At 35.9% G+C, this 21,825-nt stretch overlaps 1 protein-coding gene across 1 annotated transcript in view; it reads left to right on the forward strand.

The window, feature by feature from the left end:
* Positions 1 to 21,025, forward strand: part of ST8SIA6 (ST8 alpha-N-acetyl-neuraminide alpha-2,8-sialyltransferase 6) — a 128,878-nt gene extending 107,853 nt beyond the window's left edge. The window contains exons 5-8 of the mRNA XM_054590535.1: positions 13,092 to 13,236; positions 16,691 to 16,803; positions 19,280 to 19,372; positions 20,557 to 21,025. Coding sequence (XP_054446510.1) covers positions 13,092 to 13,236; positions 16,691 to 16,803; positions 19,280 to 19,372; positions 20,557 to 21,025 — 820 coding nt within the window. The remainder of the gene's footprint in view (positions 1 to 13,091; positions 13,237 to 16,690; positions 16,804 to 19,279; positions 19,373 to 20,556) is intronic.
* The last annotated feature ends 800 nt before the right edge of the window (positions 21,026 to 21,825 follow it).

Consider the following 21,825-nt stretch of genomic DNA (forward strand, 5'->3'; position numbering starts at 1 on the left):
CAGACAGGGCGAGTTCAGAGGAAAGCTCTTTCTTGCATTTGCTCTTTCCTTAGTGCCTAGGCTCAAAATAATCAATATCCCAAGTGGCATATTTGGAGGTGGGTGGCATATTATGCTAAACTTAAAATTCATCCTTATAAACATTCCTATTTTCTTCCTTACTAGATCATAATCACCATAAAGGCAGAGATTGTATTTTATTCACCAGTGTGTAGATGACACATCTCACAGTGCTTAACATCTATCTAGGTGCTAAATAAAAAGAGTGAATAAATGAATGAATGAATGAATTGATATATATGAGACCTACTTACCTTTTATAAGCCTGAGTTGTTCTCAACCATAAAATGAGCATCAGTTGTACCTATTTTGTAGGGTTATTGTGGGGCTTAATTGAGATAATGTATGTAAAATGTTTAGCACATACAGACAACACACTAAACACTTGATATTGTTACTATTGGTCAATCAACAAATTATGTGACATAGGACAGAAGAAAAGAAAAATGGAGGGCATCAACAGGAGAGAGGTAGTTGGTATATCATTTGGCCTAGCATTGTGGTTTTGCCAAAGGAAAAAAAATCTGACTGTTTTAGAAATTATTAGGATGGTAAATAAACCCCCTGAATTTCTGAAGGTGTTTATATTTTAAAACTCTTTTTCCTAGGAACCTTATTATAATCTTACAGAATGGGTTCCCCCAAAAGGTTGCTCTTTAATACTTAGAAAGTGCCCATAACCTCTGCCTCACCCTAATTACCCCACAGCTCATGAGAGAGTCTAAGAGAGTTTGATAACAGAAGAGATGTCTGTGAGCTCTGGGCTGGGGCAGTTAGGTTATTAATATTCAGAGTGTCCTGTAGTGTGTTGCATACTGTAAGCCTTATACAATCATTAATATTTTATGAAACTCCAGGAAGCATCCTATTTAGAACTAAGGAAGGATTTTGACCTGAGACTTGATGTGACTCAAGAAAATAAAACAAAAAGTAAAAGCAAAAGAAATAGCTCCTACAGGATAAAAGAAAAAGGAATTTTCACAATTTAATAAACTCCCTGTTTCAAAAGTAGACCTATTAGACCAACTATGAAGCAAAGATGACTTTGCACGTTTTCAGATTTCATCTTTATAGATCAAGGCTAAAACATATTAAGCCATATTTTCCCAGGGCCAACCTACTTCTTGAGAGTTAAGCACTTTTGAAAGTATGTGAACTCTTCAATTCTGGAATTCAATGGAAGGAGAGGATTCCTGTTCTTTCCTGGGGGTAGAGGAGAGCATACAGTATTCGCCTTTTGAAACTGGATTGTGAAGAGGAAGTTGCTGAAGTTATGACACCAGGTTATCACTAATCTAGGGTATTCTTTTCCATTTAATACTGGGGCACGTTGGCCAGACCACTTGATATCCTTGACCCCATGGGGAATCCTGTATCTCCTCCATGCAGAATGAGAACCTTGAGTGTCTCAGTTATATGAAGGGTTTGAAGCATTTATATGTAATATATATTTTTTCAGCCTTTGAGTTGTGTCTGGGCAAGTTGTCAGCAAGGTGCTGCCTGCATTATTTTGGGAACCGCTGTGTTGTGGTGGTGCCATTATGGAAAGCATCCTACAAGGAAGAAGCTCAAATAAGGGCATTATGCCCTCTACCCCAACTATAACACTCTAGTGTGAACTATGGAGAATTAAATGTCGAAAGATGTTAGTTCAAGTCATTTAAAACCTGTGTGCCTTGGTCATGTCACTTCACCCCTCTCAACACCAGTTTTTCATCTCTAAAATGGGAATAATAATATTTTCTATATCTCTGGTTGTTGTGGGAATCACATGAGGTAACAGGTATGAAAATGTTCTGGGAAGGGCACAGTGCTTCACAAGTATAAGGTTTGTGTATGCTAATCTGGTTGGACATTTGCTATTGTGGAACATGAGACTACACATTATAGACACTTTAGGGGCTGCAGTCATAGCATGTCTTCTAGTGTATTACTTTTAGCTGCTGTTGCAAAGTACTATAGATGGAATAGCTAATAAACAACAGAAATTTATTTCTCACAGTTCTGGAGGCTGGAAGTATGAGATCAGGGTGGCAGCACTGTTGGGTGTTGGTGAGCGCCCTCTTTCTCATTGTGTCCTCAATGGCAGAGAACAGAAAGAGGAAGCAAGCTCTGTTGTGACTCTTATGAGGGCATTAATCCCATTCATGAGGACGCCTCCTCATGACCTGATCTAATTCTGATCACATCCCAAAGGTCTCATCTCCAAATAGCGTCACATAAGGACGTAGAATGTCAACATATCAATTTGGGGAGGACACAAATATTTAGTCCATGACATTCTGCCCTTTACCCACCCCCACAATTCATTTCCTTTTCAAACAAAAAAATATATTTGTTCCATCTCAACAGTCCCAAAAGTCTTAAATTTGGTCCAGCATCAATTCCATAGTCAGAAGTCCAAAGTTTCATTTAAATAGCCTCTTAATTAGGTGTGGGTAAGACTGCAGGTACAATTCATCTTGAGGCAGAGTCTTCTCCAGCTGTCACAGGTTTTTCACAGCTTTGCAACCTGTGAAAGCAAACAGTTTATGTGCTTCTAAATGCAATGGTGGGACAGACATAGGACAGACATTCCTATAATTAAAGGGAGAAATAAGAAAGGAAGAAGAGGTGACAGGTCCCAAGCAAGTCTAAAAGATGATAAAGCAAACTATGACATCTTCGGCTCTGAGCTCTGTTCTCCGGACCCACTGTGGTGTTGGTCCTACCCCTACGGCTCTGCCGGGCTTTCCCACCCCCATGCTTTGCAGTGGCCCTGCCCTTGTGGCTTTGAACAGAGGACATCTGGCCTATTGAAAGCAGGTCTCCCCTTTTGTAACTGAGGAGTCACCTCTGTTGACCTCTGAGTCATCTTTGTGGTCATTTTGCCTTTGTCTTGAAGAATAGTGCATGTTTGTAGTCAAATAGCTCTATAATCCCACCCTTATAAAATCCAAGAAGTCAAATAGCTTTCCTTCTTTTCTTCCCATCTCACTCCTCTTCAGTTCAAACTGGCATTTTTTTTCTGCAGCTGTGTCTGATTAAATCCGTGGTTCATACCCACCTTAACCTCCTTACCAAATGTAAACCTGGCCACACTTTTAGTGTTCTCTCTGGAGCATACTTTCTCATTTTTGCCATATGGATAGGCTGAGGATTTCCAAATATTTAAATTCTGTTTCTCTTTTTATGAATAGGTCTGTCTTCAAGTCAGTTTTCTCTTCTTCCATTTTACTGTAAGCAGTCAGGAGGAACCAAGCCTCTTCTTCAACATTTTGCTTAGAAACCTCCTCAGGAAAGTATCTAATTCCATTGCTCACAAGTTCCACCTTCCACAAAACACTAGAGTTGGAAAACAATTCAGCCAAGTTCTTTACTACCTCATAAGAAGGATCACCTTTTCTCTATGGTTCGATAATGTGTTGCTCATTTTCAGGTGAGACCTCATCAGAATGGCCTTCACCATCCATTTATCTACCAGTGTTCCTTCTGCTCAGGATCACTTAGGTTTTGTCTGAGCATATGAAAGTCTTGTCTATAGCTCTCCTCTTTTCTTTCTGAGACGTCATCAGAATTGCCTTTAAAGTTCTTTTCATGATTATCCAGGTCTTTTCTAGTTTGTACATAAAACTCTTCCAGTCTCCACTTATTACCCAGTTCCAAAGCCAATTCCACATTTTTTGTTATTTGTTATAGGAGCACCCACACTTTTCTGTACCAATATTTATTAGTCAGGGTTTGGATATGTATAGACATACAGAAAGAGATTTGTTCTAAGGGGTTGGATCATGTAATAACCGAGGCTAAATCCTATTATCTGCCATCTGCAAGCTGGAGACCCAGGGAGGGTGACGGTATAAGTTCCAGTCTGAGTTTGAAGGCCCAAGAACTCAAGGGCCAATGGTGTAAGCCCCAGTCTGAGTCTGAAGGCCTGAGAACAAGGAGCACTGATCACAAGGGATGGGAGAAGATGGATGTCCTAGCTCAAGCAAAGAACAAGTTTGCCCTCCCCTGCGTTTTGTTCTGTTCAGGCCCTCAGTGGATTGGATGATGGCCACCCACATTGGCGGGGAAATCTTCCTTACTCAGTCTACTGATTCAAGTGCTAATCTCTTCTATAAACACGCTCACAGACACACCCAGAAATATTGTCTCATCGGCTACCTGGGCATCAACTTGGCCCATCAAATTGATATAAAATTAACTATCGTATCTAGTTAATCGCATGTCCATTTCTTAATGTCTCCTGCTCTCTTCACACAAGAGCGGGGAATTGCCATGCCTGCTTTATGAACATATCTAGTCACAGAGGATCAGACTTGACTGTTTTGAGAGATGTTGGGAAAGGAAATAACAGATAAAATTTGATTTTGTTTTGTTTGTCATGAGTAGCTCTGTTTTATACTAACAGTGGCTCTTAAAGGGGTTTCTAACACATGGATGATATGGGAAGTGACAAAGAGCAATATTTATAATTCTCCCACTGAAAATAAAGGCTTAAAAAGTCCCATTAGTTAGTGAAACAAGGCAGGCTTCAGAAATAACATTTTGGGTAATTATTCTGCTATTTTTTTCTGGGAGTTTATTATGAGTGATTTGGCATTTAACTTTGATTTTTGATACTGATTTCTTTAAAAGTGCAAGGGAGATGGCTAAACCAAACTGGCACATCCGTGCAGTGAAATACTACTTCAACAATAAAAAGGAAACAGATTGTTCTGTGTACTGATGCACACAATGTGAATTGCAAAAACATTTAAGCTGAGAGAACAAAGTCTTTCTCAAAAGTGTGCATGTTATATGATTCTGTTTACATAGGTTCTAGAATAGACAAAACTAATCTTTGGTAAGAAAAGTAATCACAAATGTGGTTGCCTAAAAATGAGGGAGGGCTGAAGATAGACTGGGATGGGGTATGAGGGCATTATCTGGGGGTTAATAATGTTCCATATCTTAATATCGGGAATTGGGTAACAGGGATATACACATCTCTCAAGATTCATCAAATGCACTTGTGATTTTATTGTATGTAAATTTTACTCTAAAATATAAACAAAAATAATGACATCCATGCTGAAATGTTTAGAACTAAAGTGTACTGATACCTGCAATTCACTTTAAATTGTAAAAACTACAACAATGGATTGATGGATAAATACACAATAAGACAAATAGAATAAAAAGTTAATTGTAGAATAGAGCTGGTGGTTATTCAAGTCTACATTGTTCAATTCTTTCAACTTTCCTGTAGATTTGAAAATTTTATAATACGATGTTATAATATAATTTCAGAACAAAACCTATTAATATTGAAAACTGCACAGGGTACTTTGCTTAGTATTTTTTGGTGATATAATATTCTGCTAAGCACTGACTGTCCTTAGAGAAATTAAATTACTTGTCAAAGCTAAATAAGAATTTATTCCATTACCTCTTCTCAGAATGCTGCCTAAAAGAGACATTTAAAATTATAAACACATAAGAATTTTTTTTTCAGCTACAGCTTATATTCAATATTATTCTGCATTAGTTTCAGGTATACAACATAGTAGGTAGAATATCATATATTTTACAAAGTGAACCCCCCAATATTTCAAGTACACACCTGGCACCGTACACAGTTATTACAGTATTATCAGGGATATTCCCCATGTTGTACTTTATGTCACGGTGACTGTTTTGTGACTACCAATTTGTACTTCTTAATCACTTCACCCTTTTTACCCAGTCCCCTGACCCCCTTCACCTCTGGCAACCCTCAAAACATTATCTGTGTCTTTGATCCTGTTTTAATTTTTTTTGTTCATTTGTTTTGTTCTTGAGTTCCACATATAAGTGAAATCATAAAACACATAAGGATTTCTGAGCTTACAATATGTTACATGAAAGCTTATGCAATTAAATTTATAATTAAAAACTACTTAGTATCTTGTTTTGACTGTACATCATTTCATTTTCAGCTTTTTCTTTTGCTAATCTCTAGGTTCTGAAATACAAAGAGGGATAATAAGCGGGTGATAGGATTCAGTTCAGGAGAACATACTATTTTAATAAGTTCACTGATAAGAAGTATTGTTGAAAATCTTCATTTTAAGGTACAAATAATACTACAGCACTGACTTTTTTACCCTGAGACTTAAGGAATTCAGGAGGCCTGGAGTATAGTTCCAAACAGCCATGACAGATTCAAGGGTTGTATTTTTTCAAAGGGACAAAATTCAGAAGGAAAGCCTACAGAAGCATACCCTACAGGACAAAAAGCCGTAAAAAAGCGAATGAATCTAGGTGTAAGCACTGTCTCAGTCAGTTCTGCCTGCTGAATAGTTACTGTCCCTTGTGCTGTGATTGCACCCAGCATTCATATTTAAATAATATGGAAAAATAAGTAAAGTTTTAAAGAGAAACAAGATGACTTAAATTACGAAAAATTGCTCCTTTGAGGAAAAGCTGAAGGAAGAGGAAATTCTCAAAAACTCTTCAAGACTGAAAGGGTCGAAGTCTTGCTCACTTACCATTTTCAATTGCACACAGTGTTTTCCTAAGGAGATTCTCTGAAAAACTAACATGGGAAATGGATTTGATTTAAGTTAAGTACTAGTTCGGTTGTGCAAATGGAAGAATCTCTTAACTTCAAGGCTGATTACAATCTGGAAAATTATCTCTATTTTTTTCACACCATTCCAACAAACAACCTCTACTAAATGTATTTTGAAAAGTTGTCCATACAGAGAGAGAGAATATTCATGGGTGAATACACAGAATTCTTCTAAGTCTTTTTATTTTACAAGGAATGTTTATAGTTATGTATTTCTTAACATACATCATACATCTTTCCTTGTTAGTACATCAGTATTTACTACATACTTTAAATGGCTAATAGTGTTAAAACTGTGCATGCATTATAGTTAATTAATCAACATGTTTGATACATGTTTAGAATTAAAAAAATAAATATTATAAAACACGTGTATCACATAAGTAAATACATATAAAAATTCAATACCAAACAACAGTTTTTATACCAATTTTGTAAAATCTGTACACAAACTTTTTAGCCACATCAGTTATTTTTATAGAATTTCTAGATATGAAATCATATTGCAAAAATATATTACTGAAATTTTGATAAATTTGCAAAATTGACCTTCAGAAATACTGAGTTAATAATGCCATTTACTTTTTTTTAGCCATGTGGATGTTGTTTATTTTTTTAATTTTTTTATTGTATTTTTTCCTGTTACCATTTAGTCCTCTTATACCCCTTCCCCTGCAATCACCACACTGTTGCCCATGTCCATGAGCCTGTTTTCCTTTTTGTTCAATCCCTCCACCCCCTAACCTACACCCCGCTTAGCTGTCATCCTGCTCTTTCTCTATGAGTCTGTCTCTATTTTACTTTTTAGTTCAGTTTGTTCATTAGCTTCCACATATGAGTGAAATCATGCAGTATTGGTCTTCCTCTGACTAGCTTATTTCACTTAGCATAATGTTCTCCAGGTCCATCCATACTGTCACAAAGGGTAAAATTTTCTTCTTTTTTACAGCAGAGTAGTGTTCCTTTGTGTAAATGTACTATAGTTGTTTTATCCGCTCATCTACAGATAGATAGATGAGCTGTTTTCATTGTAAATAACACTGCAATAGACATAGAGGTGCTTATGTTCTGTCAAATTAGTGTTTTGGTTTCCTTCGAATATGTTCCCAAAAGTGGGATCTCTGGGTCAAAAAGAATATTCATTTTTTATTTTTTGAGCTATCTCCATACTGCTTTCCACAATGGCCGCACCAGTCTGCATTCCCGCCAACAGTACAAAATGAATCCCCTTTCTCCTCATCCTCACCAGCATTTGTTATTTGTCGATTTATTGATAGATAGCCATTCTGACAGGTGTGAGGTGATATCTCATTGTGGGTTTAATTTGTGTTTCTCTGATGATTAGTGACATTGAGCATCTTTTCATATGTCTATTGGCCATCTGTATGTCCTCTTTGGAGAAGTGTCTATTCAGATCCTATGCCCATTTTCAAACTGGGTTGATATTTTGGTGTTGAGTTCTCTAAGTACTTTATAAATTTCGGATATTAACTCCGTATAAGATATATTAGCAAATAATGTTCTCCCATTCTGTGAGTTATCTTTTTATTTTGTGGATGTTTTCCTTTGTTGTGTAAAAGCTTTTTAGTTTGATGTAGTCCTATTTGTTTTTTGTCTTTGTTTCCTTTACCTGGGAAGATATATCCAATAAAATATTGCTATGAGCAATGTCTGACATTTTGCTGCCTATGTTATTGTCTATGATTTTTATGGTTTTGGGCCTAACATTTAAGTCTTTAATACATTTTGAAATTATTCTTGTGTGTGGTGTAAGAAGGTGGTATAGTTTCATTTTTCTGCACACATCTGTCCAATTTTCTCAACACTATTTATTTAATAAACTATCTGTAGCCCATTGTATGTGTCCTGTCAAATATTAATTGATTATAAAGGCATGGGTTTATTTCTGGGCTTTCTATTCTGTTCCACTGATCTATGTGTCTGTTTTTATGCCAATACCATGCTGTTTTGATTACTATGGCCTTATAGTATAGTTTGATATTAGGTAGCATGATTCCTCCAACTTTGTTCTTTCTCAGGATCACTGTGCTTTGCAGGGCCTTTTGTAGTTCCATATAAATTTTTGAAACTTTTTAGTTCTGTGAAATATGTCATTGGAATCTGGTTAGGAATTGCATTGAATCTATGGATTACTTTGGGTAGTATGGGCATTTTAATGATGTTAATTCTTCCTATCCATAAATATGGTATGTGCTTCCACTTATTTGTATCTTCAATTTTTTCTTCAGTGTCTTGTGATTTTCTGAGTACAGGTCTTTTACATCCTTGTTTAGGTTTATTCCTAGGTATTTTATTCTTTTTGAAGCAATTATAAATTGGATTGTTTTCTTAATTTTTCTTTCTGTTTGTTATTGGTGCATAACAATGCAACTGATTTTTGGATATTAATTTTGTATCCTGCTACTTTGCTGAATTCATTTATCAGTTGTAGTAGTTTCTTGGTGTAATCCTTGGGGTTCTCTATGTACAGTATTATGTCATCTTCAAGTAAAGACAGTTTTACTTCATTCTTTCCAACTTGGATGCCTTTTCTTTCTACTTCTTGTCTGATTGCTGTGGTTAGGACTTCTACTATTATGTTGAATAAGAGAAGTGAAAGCAGGCATCCCTGTCTTGTTCCTGAACATAAGTGGAACGCTTATAGTTTTTGTCCTTTGAGTATGATGCTGGCAGTGGGTTTGTCATATATGGTCTTTATCATGTTTAAGTATGTTCCCTCTAATCCCACTGTACTGCAAGTTTTTATCATAAATGTATGCTGGATTTTATCAAATGCTTTTTCTGCATCTATTGATGTGATCATGTGGTTTTTATCCTTCATTTTGTTTATGTGGTGAGTCACATTTATTGATTTCTGAAGGTGGCACCAACCTTACATTATTGGAATAAATCCCACTTGACCATGGTGTATGGTCTTTTTGACATATTGCTGTATTCGATTTGCTAATATTTTGTTGAGGATTTTAGCATCTATGTTCATCAGAGATATTGGCTTATAATTTTCTTTCCTTGTAGTGTCTTTATCTGATTTTTGAATTAGGATAATGCTGGCCTCATAAAATGAGCTTGGGAGAGTTCCTTTCTCTTTGAATTTTTTGCAATGGTTTGAGAAGGAGAAATGTTAGTTCTCAGAATGTTTGGCAAAATTCTCCTGTAAAGCCATCCAGTCCAGGGCTTTTGTTTGTTGAGACTTTTTAAAATTACTGCTTCAATTTCACTAGGTGTGATCTGTCTGTTCAGATTCTCTGATTCTTCCTGATTTAGTGTTGGAAGACTGTATGTTTCTATGAATTTATTCATTTTCTCCAGGTTTTCAGTTTGTTGGCATATGGTTGTTCATAATATTTTCTTACAATCCTTTGTATTTCTTTCATGTGAATTGTTATTTCTCCTCTTTTATTTCTGATTTTATTTATTTGGGTCCTCGTTTTTTCTTGATGAGTCTCGTTAAAGGTTTGTCAATCTTGTTTAGCTTTACAAAGAACTAGCTCTTAGATTCATTGATCTTTTTTATCATTTTTTTTAGACTCTATTTCATTTATTTCTGTTCTGATCTTTATTATTTCCTTCCTTGTACTCACTTTGGGCTTTGTTTGCTGTTCTTTTCAAGTTCCTTTAAGTATGTAGATTGTTTATGTGAGCTTTTTCTTATTTTTTGAGATAGGCATGTAATGCTATGAATTTCTACTTAGGATTGCTTTCCCTGTGTCTGACAGATTTTGGATAGTTGTGTCTCATTTTCTTTATTTCAGTATCTTTTGATTTCTTGTGTTATCTCATTGTTGACCTATTCATTGTTTAATAACATGTTATTTAGCACTTACATCTCTGTGTGTTTTTCAGTGTTCTTGTGATTGATTTCTAGTTTCATAGGATTGTGGCTGGAGAAGATGGTTGATATGATTTCAATCTTCTTAAATTTATTGAGATTTGTTTTGTGTCCCAACATGTGGTTTATACTAGAAAATGTTCCATGTGCACTTGAAAGTATGTATATTCTGCTGCTTTGAGGTGAAATGCTCTGAAGATATCAATTGAATCTATTTGATCTACTGTGTTATTTAAGGCCACTGTCTCCTTGTTGATTTTCTGTCTGGAAGATCTATCCATTGAAGTCAATGGGGTGTTAAAATACCCAACTATGACTGTATTTCTCCCTTTATGTCCATCAAGATTTTCTTTACATTTTTAGGTGCTTCTCTGTAGGGTGTTGGGTATGTTAATTTTTATTAGGGTTGTATCATCTTGTTGGATTGTTCCCTTTATCATTATGTAATGTCCTTCTTTGCCTCGTACTGTAGCCTTGGTTTTAAAGTCTGTTGTTTTGGATATAAAGATCACTACCTTTGCTTTTTTTTCCCTTTCCATTTGCATGAAATATCTTTTTCCATCCCTCTGGAGAATTTTCTTGTTCTTTCATTTGGGGTCTGTTTGTTTGTCTTCCCATTTTGGCTACTTCTTTGTTTTGTTTCTATGTATTAGGTATATTTGCAAAGACTCTGGTGTAGGCTTATGTCACATTGTGACTTGCCCTGGCCAACCTGTTTGGAGTCATCAGTGACCCACATTTTGTAGCTCTCTCTGCTGGGCCTGTTTGTATGTGAAAAGAACCAGGCTGCACACCAAGGCTGGCTTTTACCAGCACAGGCCCCAGGGCAGGGTCATCTAAAATTTCATAACTCCCAGAGATCCACTTTAGTTGTTATATTAATCAGTGATATAGCCTCAAGCAGTACTCAGCAGTTGGCTTAAGCTCCACAGAGTGGAGCAGAGTAATTCCTTACTCTGAGGGGAAACGTATTGCTTCCCCTCAAGCTGATGCCGTTGGAGGGCAGTTCTCTGCCCAAGAAAGAGGGCCTCTACAGTATGGGGAATACTCAGCATAGGGATCTGGTGGCTGTTCCTTCAGTTCTCTCCTTAGAGCCGCAAGTCCCAGGCTCCTTATGCATCTTTAATCTACTCTGCCCTCCCTCTGCTGGAGCCCAGTGTAACTGACTGCAGACGAGATTATCATGCATTTGCCTTTTAAGAAGCTCTCTGAGTCTCCAGCCATCTCTCCCTGGTAGACAGAAACCTCATTGGTTTTCACAGCTGGATGTTATCTGGGTTCCTTTCTGGGTTCCGGTGGTATAGGCTGGGGAGCCCAGCTTGGGATTTAGACCCTACACATCTTACAGGGACCTCCCTGGCTGCTGAGATATCCCTCTGGATCTTTAGCTGCCACCCATGGGGCCCAGCCAGTCCTCTTGTGCTTCCTCTGCTCTCCCTACCAGTCACGTTGATGAAGTGGTTTCTTTAGTCTGTCCGTGGTTACAAGACTTCTCTCCAACTAGTGTTCAGTTGGTTAGTCAGAATGATTTCTCTACAATTTCATTGTAATTCTAGTTTGGTCCTGGAAGGAGGTTAGTGGAGCTTCCACTTACTCCTCCACCATCTTGGGTATGGAATAATTATGAAGAGATGCTATGGGATCTACATCCCTGTCGAACTGTGTAAATATAATATAAAGCCTGTGTTGTCCTACCTTCACCTGCCAGAAGGTAGGAGCAAACTTAGCCAAACCCTGCAATGTCTTCCTTGGGTCTGCATTCCAATGATAATGTTTCACACTATGGTAATAATTTTGAAATATAGCTTTGTACAGAGTTACTTTTCTGAATTTTATATAAGGAATGACAACTTTAAATTTGCTTCACTTAAAAATTCACTGTAGTAATGTACAGCAAAGTAACTACATTGCATTGTATACTTGAAATTTGCTAAGAAGGTAGATCTTAAATGTTCACAAAAAAGAAAAAGAAAAAATAACTATGTGAGGTGATGGATGTATTAATTAGCTTGACTAATTAGCATGGTGATTATTTCACAATGTATATACATATCAAAATGTAAAGTTATATACTTTAAATACAATTTGTATTTGTGAATTATGCCTCTAGAGCTCAAAAAAAATCACTGTAAAGTTCCTTTTCATTGGATTTGTCTCATAATAAATGATTGCATATTGCTTTGGTGACTATTTGTAACATTGTTCTTAATTTATTTCTGTACTTTATAATTGTTATAATTATAATGCATTTCATTTTTCTCTTTTATGTTATAACATTATCATCAGGAGGAAGTTTTTATATTTGAATTATGTTAATAAGTATTTTCTATTGATGAGAGGGTCCCTACCTATGTCTAAGTCTGTTTGACATTCTCTATTATTTTATACCACCAAGTCACCATTTCACCATCCAGGGCCAGTTAGAGTGAAATGAGACAAAAATGCCATCTTTGTGAATGATTTCTCTTTCTTCTGAAAGTCAATATGGCAAAGTACTCTTTTGCATTTTTCATGTATTTATTTTTTTGTCTCTTAATCTTATGTCATGGCTCATTTTTATTCTTTTCTTTTTCTTTCTTTCTCTTTTATTTTTATTTTTGGCAGAGCAGAACTTGCTTCCTGTTGTGATGCTGTCCAAAACTTCATTGTTTCTCAAAATAATACTCCAGTTGGAACTAACATGAGTTATGAAGTGGAAAGTAAAAACGAAATCCTAATTAGAAAGACCATTTTTAATATGTTTCCAGTGGTGAGTAAAGATTTATTGTGGTTTATTTGTGTCATCCTTCCAGGTAAATTTTCTCTAGCTTCAAGTTATAGCGTATAACATTGGTGGATTTAATTAATTAAAATATCGTACCCTGTTGTATAAGATGTATAGCTGCCCATTTTAAAAAGGCAATTTTGAATGCATGGTGGCTCTGCAGGGAATGATATTTATATCTTAAATGATAAGCTCTCCTGCTTCTTGAGTCTTCATGACATTCTTGAATGAGATGAGGTACTTGGGCTTTCTGCATAGTAATTACTGGGGCTTGGGAAGATGACCATTTTTCACCTGGAATAAGATTGTTCCAATTATCAGTTTGGGTAATTGAGTCAATTCCTTCACAAAGAACTGTAGGCTTATGTGATTAATCTTTGGGAATTAAATATGTAAGGAATTTTTACCAATAGACATAACCCTCATAGACGGATTTTGCCTCATGTTACTAAAGTATCCCAAACTCCTAGAACATTCCTAGTACTTATATGCACCCATCTCATGTTTGTTAATAAACTAGTGAGTAATGATACAGTATCATTGCAAGAAGAAACTTGTCCCTTAATATAAATCCAAAGTCGGGGGAAATTTTTGTCATGAAGAACATTTTGTTGCTTAGAAACACATACTCTCAGGAATCTTTTGTAATTGATTTGGTTAAGAGCAATCAGGCCAAGTCAATATGGTCAAAATGGGATCACTTTCTATATGTAATTTACCAACTGTAGACTATTAGATTCTTACAATTAATTTTTTTGAACCTTTGACTTCTTACAACTAATTTATTGTTAGTCATGTAAGTTGCTCCAACTTTTAAAAAATACTACAATTCAATGGAAGAATAATTTGCTGGGAAGGAATGAAAATAAACAGAAAACAGTAGAAGAAAATATTACACATTTTATGGAAGAAAAGGAGGGCAAAAACAACTCACAACACATTCTAAAGTACCCTCATGATGCATTGGAATACCAATAGTTGGAAAGATAATAACTAACGAATATTTATATTCCCTATCAAGGACAGGTGTGAAGGGTTCCACAATGAGCAACTCTTTGGCCCATGCAATTTTTGCTAATGTTTTTCTTGCTTTAGATGACTAGACAGAGGAGCACCAGGTATTTTTCTGCTTCTAATTGGCACCTTGAAAAGAATAACCTTACCAGAGGCTGGATAATTCTGTATGCAATTAACAACATTCATTTCCCAAATTTATACTGATTTTTTAAAATTGGGAGGAGAAAATTATTAAGTCAATCCGGTAATAATTGCAAAGCTAGGTAACGTTTCTGTGTTGCTTAAACATTCCTGGTTCCATGGATGTGGCTTATGAGGGAGATGACCCCTTTCCCACCATGCTTTCCTACAGACCCACCCTGCTCTGCTACCCTCTGCCACGTTCATCTCAGGTCTGCTGGGCAACACAGCAAGACATCTTAACAGATGCAGTTTGTCCAAAAACTTTGCTAAGTAAATTGCAAAGGAAACCAACAAAGTTGGTTTTCAACCAGACTGAGCAATGGACAGACATTTGAGTTGCACAAATTTATATTTTCTTAGGAGGTTTATTTTAGGAAATTTTGGTATTTATAATTTATTTAAACTCTTACTGAACACTGAGATCCCAAAGCATATGGATGTTTTCCCCCAGTTGACCAAAAAGCCAGACGAAAACATACATTATCTTGACTGCTTAATTGGAGATACGCTTCCCTCAGTAATCTTGTCTATTGTTCCATAAAACACATATTTGCATTCTACCCTATCTATAAAACTCAGAATTCATTGTGGTACCAGTTAGTAAGCACTGTGTGAAGATGTCTTGAGCTAGAAGTTTAGTGACTAGAATTTCCCTGAGGTATTCGGGAACCATTCATTTTATGAGCCAGACAATCTGCTATGCATTGCAAATATAAAGAGAAATAAGGCAGGTACTTAACATTTTATGCGTTGAATGTGAGGAGCTGCATGATGTGTAGGCACTAAGAGCATGGACTCGGACACAGATTGCCTGGGTTTGAATCCCAGCTCTGCCACGTGCTAGCTTTAACTCATGCCTCCAGCTTCCCATCTGTAAAATGCTTGTAAGGTTCCAGTGTGGACTAAATGCCTTTATAAGTTATGCACTTGGTTATCTTGTGTAATATGGACTATATGATTTTTAATTTTTAAAGAAAAATCTAGAAGTGCAGAAATAGAGTTCTCTTTGGTTGTTAGCATCTCCCACATACACCAACAGGAGCAGATGGCATCATAGTGATCCAGGGGTCTCCTGAGCTGCTCACAACCACATTGGCCCTGGGGTGTTGCTAGTAGTGCTATTAAACTGGCTTTGGGGAGTTGGGTGCCCTGGCTTGTAGCATTTGCCAATTTTAGCAGTGTAAATACCCCCACCATGGCCAATTTTAATTTACCAATGGTTTAACAACCCCCGTACAAAATTCCTGGATATTTACCAGTTGACCCTCCCAAACTCCTCCCATTGGGCTTCAGCACAATGCGGGGGCTGCACCAGGGTGGGACATTGAGCCAGCGAACACTTATTTAACAGTCACTTCATACATTGAACTGTGCTAGGTCTGCAGTGAAAGATGAGGATCAACTAAAGTAATAAACACACTCTCTGCCTTGAGGACTTACATTCCAATTCTAGAGAAAAAAATATGTGAATCAGGACCCTGTCACTGTAGAATATGAGCTGGCACCATTATTGCTGGTCAAGGTCATGTCATTCCTTCAGGGAAAGTGACCAGCGAAGGAAAAGTGTAGTGTTGAACTGAAGAGTTATGTTTCAGTCAGGGGAGGAGTTAGTGAAAGTGGGAATCTTTCAGGGTCGGCAAGTTAGGTCCTTGGAAAAAATTTAAAAGATTCAGTCCTAGGAAATTAATTTGAAATATGTCAACGTAGAGTGAGCAGGCCTCCCTGAAATGCCATGGCTGATCATTTGCAGAGACGGCAGGCATAAATCTCCTATCGTCACTGAGCCTGAAGGTCTAACTATTTAAGAAGCTTGGGAAAGTTTGCTAAATTAGCTATTAATTTTAGTTCCCAGAATAGAGGATTTTACACTACTTTCCAATTACTCTCTTTTTTTTTTTTTGCTGAAAACATTCCTGTTGGTAAGGCACAATGTAGGATTTTGTCATTCTCATTTTATTTAATTATGTGATGTAAACTGCATTATATTTTATACACAAATATATTATATTTTGTATTATTACATTATATTGTATGCGATGTGCAGTATATTTCTTTCCAGAAATAACAAGTTTAGAAGATTTTTTTATAAGTCGTAAGTTGATCAACATGGTATGGTATTGTTACTTCTCTTTCTTTCCATAGCATGTGGAAAAGTTAAGGTACTTGAATTAAGCTAATGATGTTTATGATTCTAAAACTAAAGATATTTCAACGGTAGTTTTTCACTTTTTCCTGCTAGTCGCAGCCTTTTGTGGAGCACCCTTACAATCAGTGTGCCGTGGTTGGAAATGGGGGGATTCTGAATAAGTCCCTCTGCGGAGCTGAAATAGATAAATCTGACTTCGTTTTTAGGTAAGACCTGTACAGCTGGTTCCTTTGAACCAAAGATTTGGTGGATACTGTAGACCTGGTGTAATGGTACTCTGTAAATTTTGACCTTTGAGCTGTGTTGTGTAAGTCTACAACTTATTTTGGTAGGCTTTCCTGCAACATTAAATGGGTCATTAGTTCCTCTGAATGTGGACACCTGAAGGAGAACAATGTGCTGTGATCTGATCATTTAATTTTCAGAAGCTGTGGGTGAAATCATGGCAATAGAGGGTCTGCAATGCAGGACTTGTCAGAGCCTTCAGTATCCTAAGGATAGCATGGCTCCCTGGGAGGACTCTCTGAAGCAACATTTCCCAGGTTCACCTGACCTTGAAAACCTTTTTCAAGGAAGTTTTGTTCTTAGATACTTGGGAAAATGCTGGACTAGGCTCTGCATACCCTTGCAGCATCATTGAATTTTTTTTTTAAAATAGTGCAGCTTCTAAATTATATGCTCTTTTTCAATGTTTATGTCTCAATACCAGCCAGCTTGCGAGAATAGAAACAAAAGTGGTTTCCATGTATGCCTGCACTCATAAGACATGGTATAGGGCATCTTCACTTTCAGAACTTGAAGGAAAGGTGATTCACCCCTGGGAGGATAGATTTCAATTGCAATGCACCTTTTCAAGAAGTAAATTGAAATCTGTTTCTTCCTATTTCAGGAACACTGATTTTATACATCAGAGGAAATCCTTTGATCCTTATCAATTCAGTGTGGCGCTTTTCAGCAAATAATTTTTTTTTGAATCAGTAGTTTCCCCTTCACTTTAATCTCATTTAAAATGTTTATGCTGAAGGTAATGTCAGAACAACAAACCCATCAGTCCAACAATTATTGGATGTGTCCCCATGATGAATGTTAAAATGACCAACACCTGAATGATTTAGCCATTTGATTAAAGTGCTCAGTACTAAAAAGCCATCATCAAGGTAAATAATAATTCTTGCAATAGACCTTTTATAAACTTAAAATCCCCAAAACATTTGTAAAGTAAAATGCCTAAACATCTATTTTACTTTATGCAAATATGAAATATAGGAAATCCAACAAGTGTAGTCTTAAAATTTTTTTAAATCTCACCAGCTACTTAATTTATAACTTGAAAATAAATGCATACATCTCTAGATTCTACATTTGCTGATGCCACATATCTTTCTGCATATAGAGTTCCCTTTGAAGTTTGCCTTTCAAAGTAAAAGGCAAAATGAGAGCTAGACATGATTGATATCATTAAAGTTTATTTAATTATTAAGCCTGTACTTATTTTGGCTGTACATGTTCATATTTTATAAAATAATCTCAAAAGTGCTTTTTATTACTTTTTTTTCATTTCAAAAGATTGGGAGCTACCAGTTAAGAGGGTAAGGAGCAAAAATAGATGATAAGCGACTTTCTTATGCTACTATATATCTCCAATACCCAATTATTTCCCTCTCCTTTGATACTACTGTATATGGAAATAACCTTTTATTTTTCAACAGAATGTGGGATTGACCTAGAATGTAGATTTGTTATAGGAAGCCCACTAATGAGGTCATTTCTGGTCTATTATCTATGATTAGTATTTTCCCCAAAATACTGTATTGAATTATTATCAGATATGTTTTCTTTATCAAGGTGGGAAGCATGTGTTTTATTTGCGTGTATGTTTAATAGAGCATAGAATAAAATATTTCAACTTCATCCATACTTCAGAACACATGAACTTGAAGCAGCCTTCCTTAAGGAAATACTCAGGGATGCTCCTTTTGTATGTATAGTTTTAAAGAGGTCTACTTAAAATTCTGTAAATGATACTTATGGAGTATCATCAAATGATAACCAACTTTCCCTTTTTTTTGTGACAGGAATATAATTGCTCAGAATTACAATTGTTAACTTGTTTTCTAATTTAAAAACAAATCAGTACTCAAAAGAGGATGAAAATGTCAGTATAAAAACATCATTATAAGAACATAAGTGATTTATTTATAATAGCATAAATTGGTGGGAAAACTATCCATGTGGGAATCAGGAGATTTTTCTTTTTTCATTATAATCTTTGTTTCTGGCAGACTCTGTAACCTTCATCACAATGCCTCAATGTTTTAAAATCTGTAATTGGTGATCATACCACTGTGGGAATATAATCAGTATAAATAATAGTTTTAATAAGAGAAGTGTGAACTCTTCAAAAGCTAGGCAAGGTTTAATTGTCATTTAGCTTTGTTACTTATAAAAGGCTTAATCAATGTTGAAATCATTTATCAAATATGTATATTTTATGCAATGTTGAACCAACTGAGTTCAGTAGTTATTAAATAGTTTTAAATGGAAATCAGATGAATTCTGAGGATCTCTTAACACCAGTGATTTCCTCGAAAAAAAATGACAATGATCCTGTGTGTGTGTATTTGTGTGTATATACTCTTTTTTCAAGTTGTATCTTGAAAATAGTTTCCTTCCAAATTTCAGGTGTAACCTTCCCCCAACGACAGGAAATGTTAGTAAAGATGTTGGCAGTAAAACCAATCTTGTGACTGTAAATCCTAGTATCATAAGACTAAAGTAAGTACCTCTTACTTACAAAGCAGCTCAAGAACATTTGTTCATTGTTTACCATGTTTCTTAGTCTGAGCACTCAATCACATTGCTGAGACTGACTTGAAATACAGCTGGAATGATTTTTAAGGAAAATATTTAAGAATATATTTGTAGTTTTTGAATTTCTATCAAGGTGTAGTTCATAAGAGGTATGACCAGTTCTACTTATAATGTTATAAGCTGAATATTGCTCATCAAATGAGAACTTATCTCTTTATCTTCATTTACAAAAGTGAAGTTACTTTTTTCAATTTTCTTTCAGAATTTTAGTGTTACAATTTTATCTTAGTAGTACTTTCCTTGATAAACCTTAATCTATTTGGAAACTTTAGAGAGCAAACCTTAGTGTAACCTAGCAAAATTTGATTTTAATTTTGGCTAGAGTATTACTAAAGAATAATCCCCATGCATCATATTCCATTATGTAATTACTATGAAATGTTTGTTGGTTAATGAAAATCCTGTACATAGTTTTACTGTATTATTTTAATCAAAAGTTGTTGATAGAATACACTCCTCAAGTAATTCTTGTATCTACTAAGAGAATATAAAATATTGTGTCTGTCTCCCAAAAGCTTACTTTCAAAATTCACACAATTAAGTAGTTATTATTTAAATCAAAAATATGGAGAGCTACCACAATACATGGAAGAAATTTAAAAAGTGTGTGTGTATGTATATATATTTTAGGTTTTCAAAGAAAACTTGTATAATCACATATGTAAAAAAGGTGCACAAATCACAAGTACACAGCTCATTGAATTTTTTAAATGCGCAGATATTTTAAGAGTGTCCAATGTTTGAGAAAACATTTCATTATTATAAACTTGGAAGGTGTTTCAACATCAAAAAGCAAGGTTAGAAAAAAAAATTACTGATTTAGAAGACCAAAGAATATAAGAAATGTGTGTTCAGTAAGGGTATTGCATGGTAAGAAAGTAGAAATGAAGTTCTAGAAATACCAAGAAAGAGAGATGAAGGTCTAATCCTTTATATTTATAAGATTTGAGTTTTCTCTGAGTCTATGGTTTGTTTTTTTTTATATACAGTGATATGCACGGTTCAGTTTTTTTGACCAGTGGTAAATTTAGGTTTGTGTTTCCAAAACCACGACTTTGATTATTATTATGATTTTTTTTAATTGGCAGATATGGGAACTTAAAGGAAAAGAAAGCAGTCTTTCTGGAGGACATTGCAACCTATGGAGACGCATTCCTTCTTCTGCCAGCATTTTCCTTCAGGGCCAACACTGGTGCCTCTTTTAAAGTGTACAACACACTGAAAGAATCTAATGCAAGGCAAAAGGTTATATATTTCCATCCCAAGTACCTGAGGAACCTTGCCCTCTTCTGGAGAACTAAAGGTGTGACAGAGTATCGCCTGTCCTCCGGCTTCATGATCATAAGTGCAGCCGTCGAGCTGTGTGAGAATGTGAAACTGTACGGATTTTGGCCCTTCTCTAAAACTGTACAGGACACACCTGTCAGCCATCACTACTATGACAACAACTTACCTAAACGTGGTTTCCATGAGATGCCCAAAGAATACAGCCAGATTCTCCAACTTCACGTGAAAGGAATCCTCAAATTACAATTTAACAAATGTGAAATAGCCTAAGCAAAGTGACTTAAAATGAGAATAATTTTAATGTAATGTCATAGGTGAGTAACAATGTCTCCGAACACAAAAATTGGTGGTGGTAGCGTATGATAGGAGCCTTAAAACTTGGTTTGATCAACTTCCCCACTCAGTATGGAACCTTAGCAACTCATTCAAGCTTTCTGATCTTCAATTTCCCTGCCTGTAAAATGGGGACCAAGATATATAACTCATATTAGGAAAATATGAAAATCAATGAAAACTCTTGGCAAAGTAGTTCCTGAGGCAGGGACGCAAAATCTATCTCCTTGTTGATAACTTCCACCCTCACCAGACTGATGACAAAAGTATTCTGTCATGGAAACCCTTTCTGGAGAGGGCAGCTGAATTGCCAGTACTCAATGGGGTTCTCTCTCTGGCAGGCCTCTCAGAGTGCATATAAGACTTAATAAGAAACCCTTGATTATTCAGGAATGAAACCCTTCTCTTCGTATGGTAATGTGCCTGCTCCTGATTACATTCACTTGTGTCATTCCCTGAAATGACTTGTGTTGGTTAGATTCTGGGCCAATTCTTTTTGTCCTTTATCTACATATTAAAATCACTTTTTATATTAACTTCCTGCCTCACTCTTAAGCCTTTTCCTCTCCCACTGACAGGATCTACTTCAAGGATATGAATGGTTACAATATCGAGTTTTTCTTACTTATTGACTTGTCTGTGGGCTCACTTATTCAATTTATTTTTTTAAAAATTATCAAAGAACTACTTCAGCCCTAACAAGCTCTGTGAGCAGGATACAAAGATGACTGAGTCCT

This window comes from Pteronotus mesoamericanus, unplaced genomic scaffold, assembly GCF_021234165.1.
Source record: "Pteronotus mesoamericanus isolate MK-2021 breed Mesoamerican mustached bat unplaced genomic scaffold, CSHL_Meso_final contig_130, whole genome shotgun sequence".
NCBI lineage: Eukaryota > Metazoa > Chordata > Mammalia > Chiroptera > Mormoopidae > Pteronotus > Pteronotus mesoamericanus.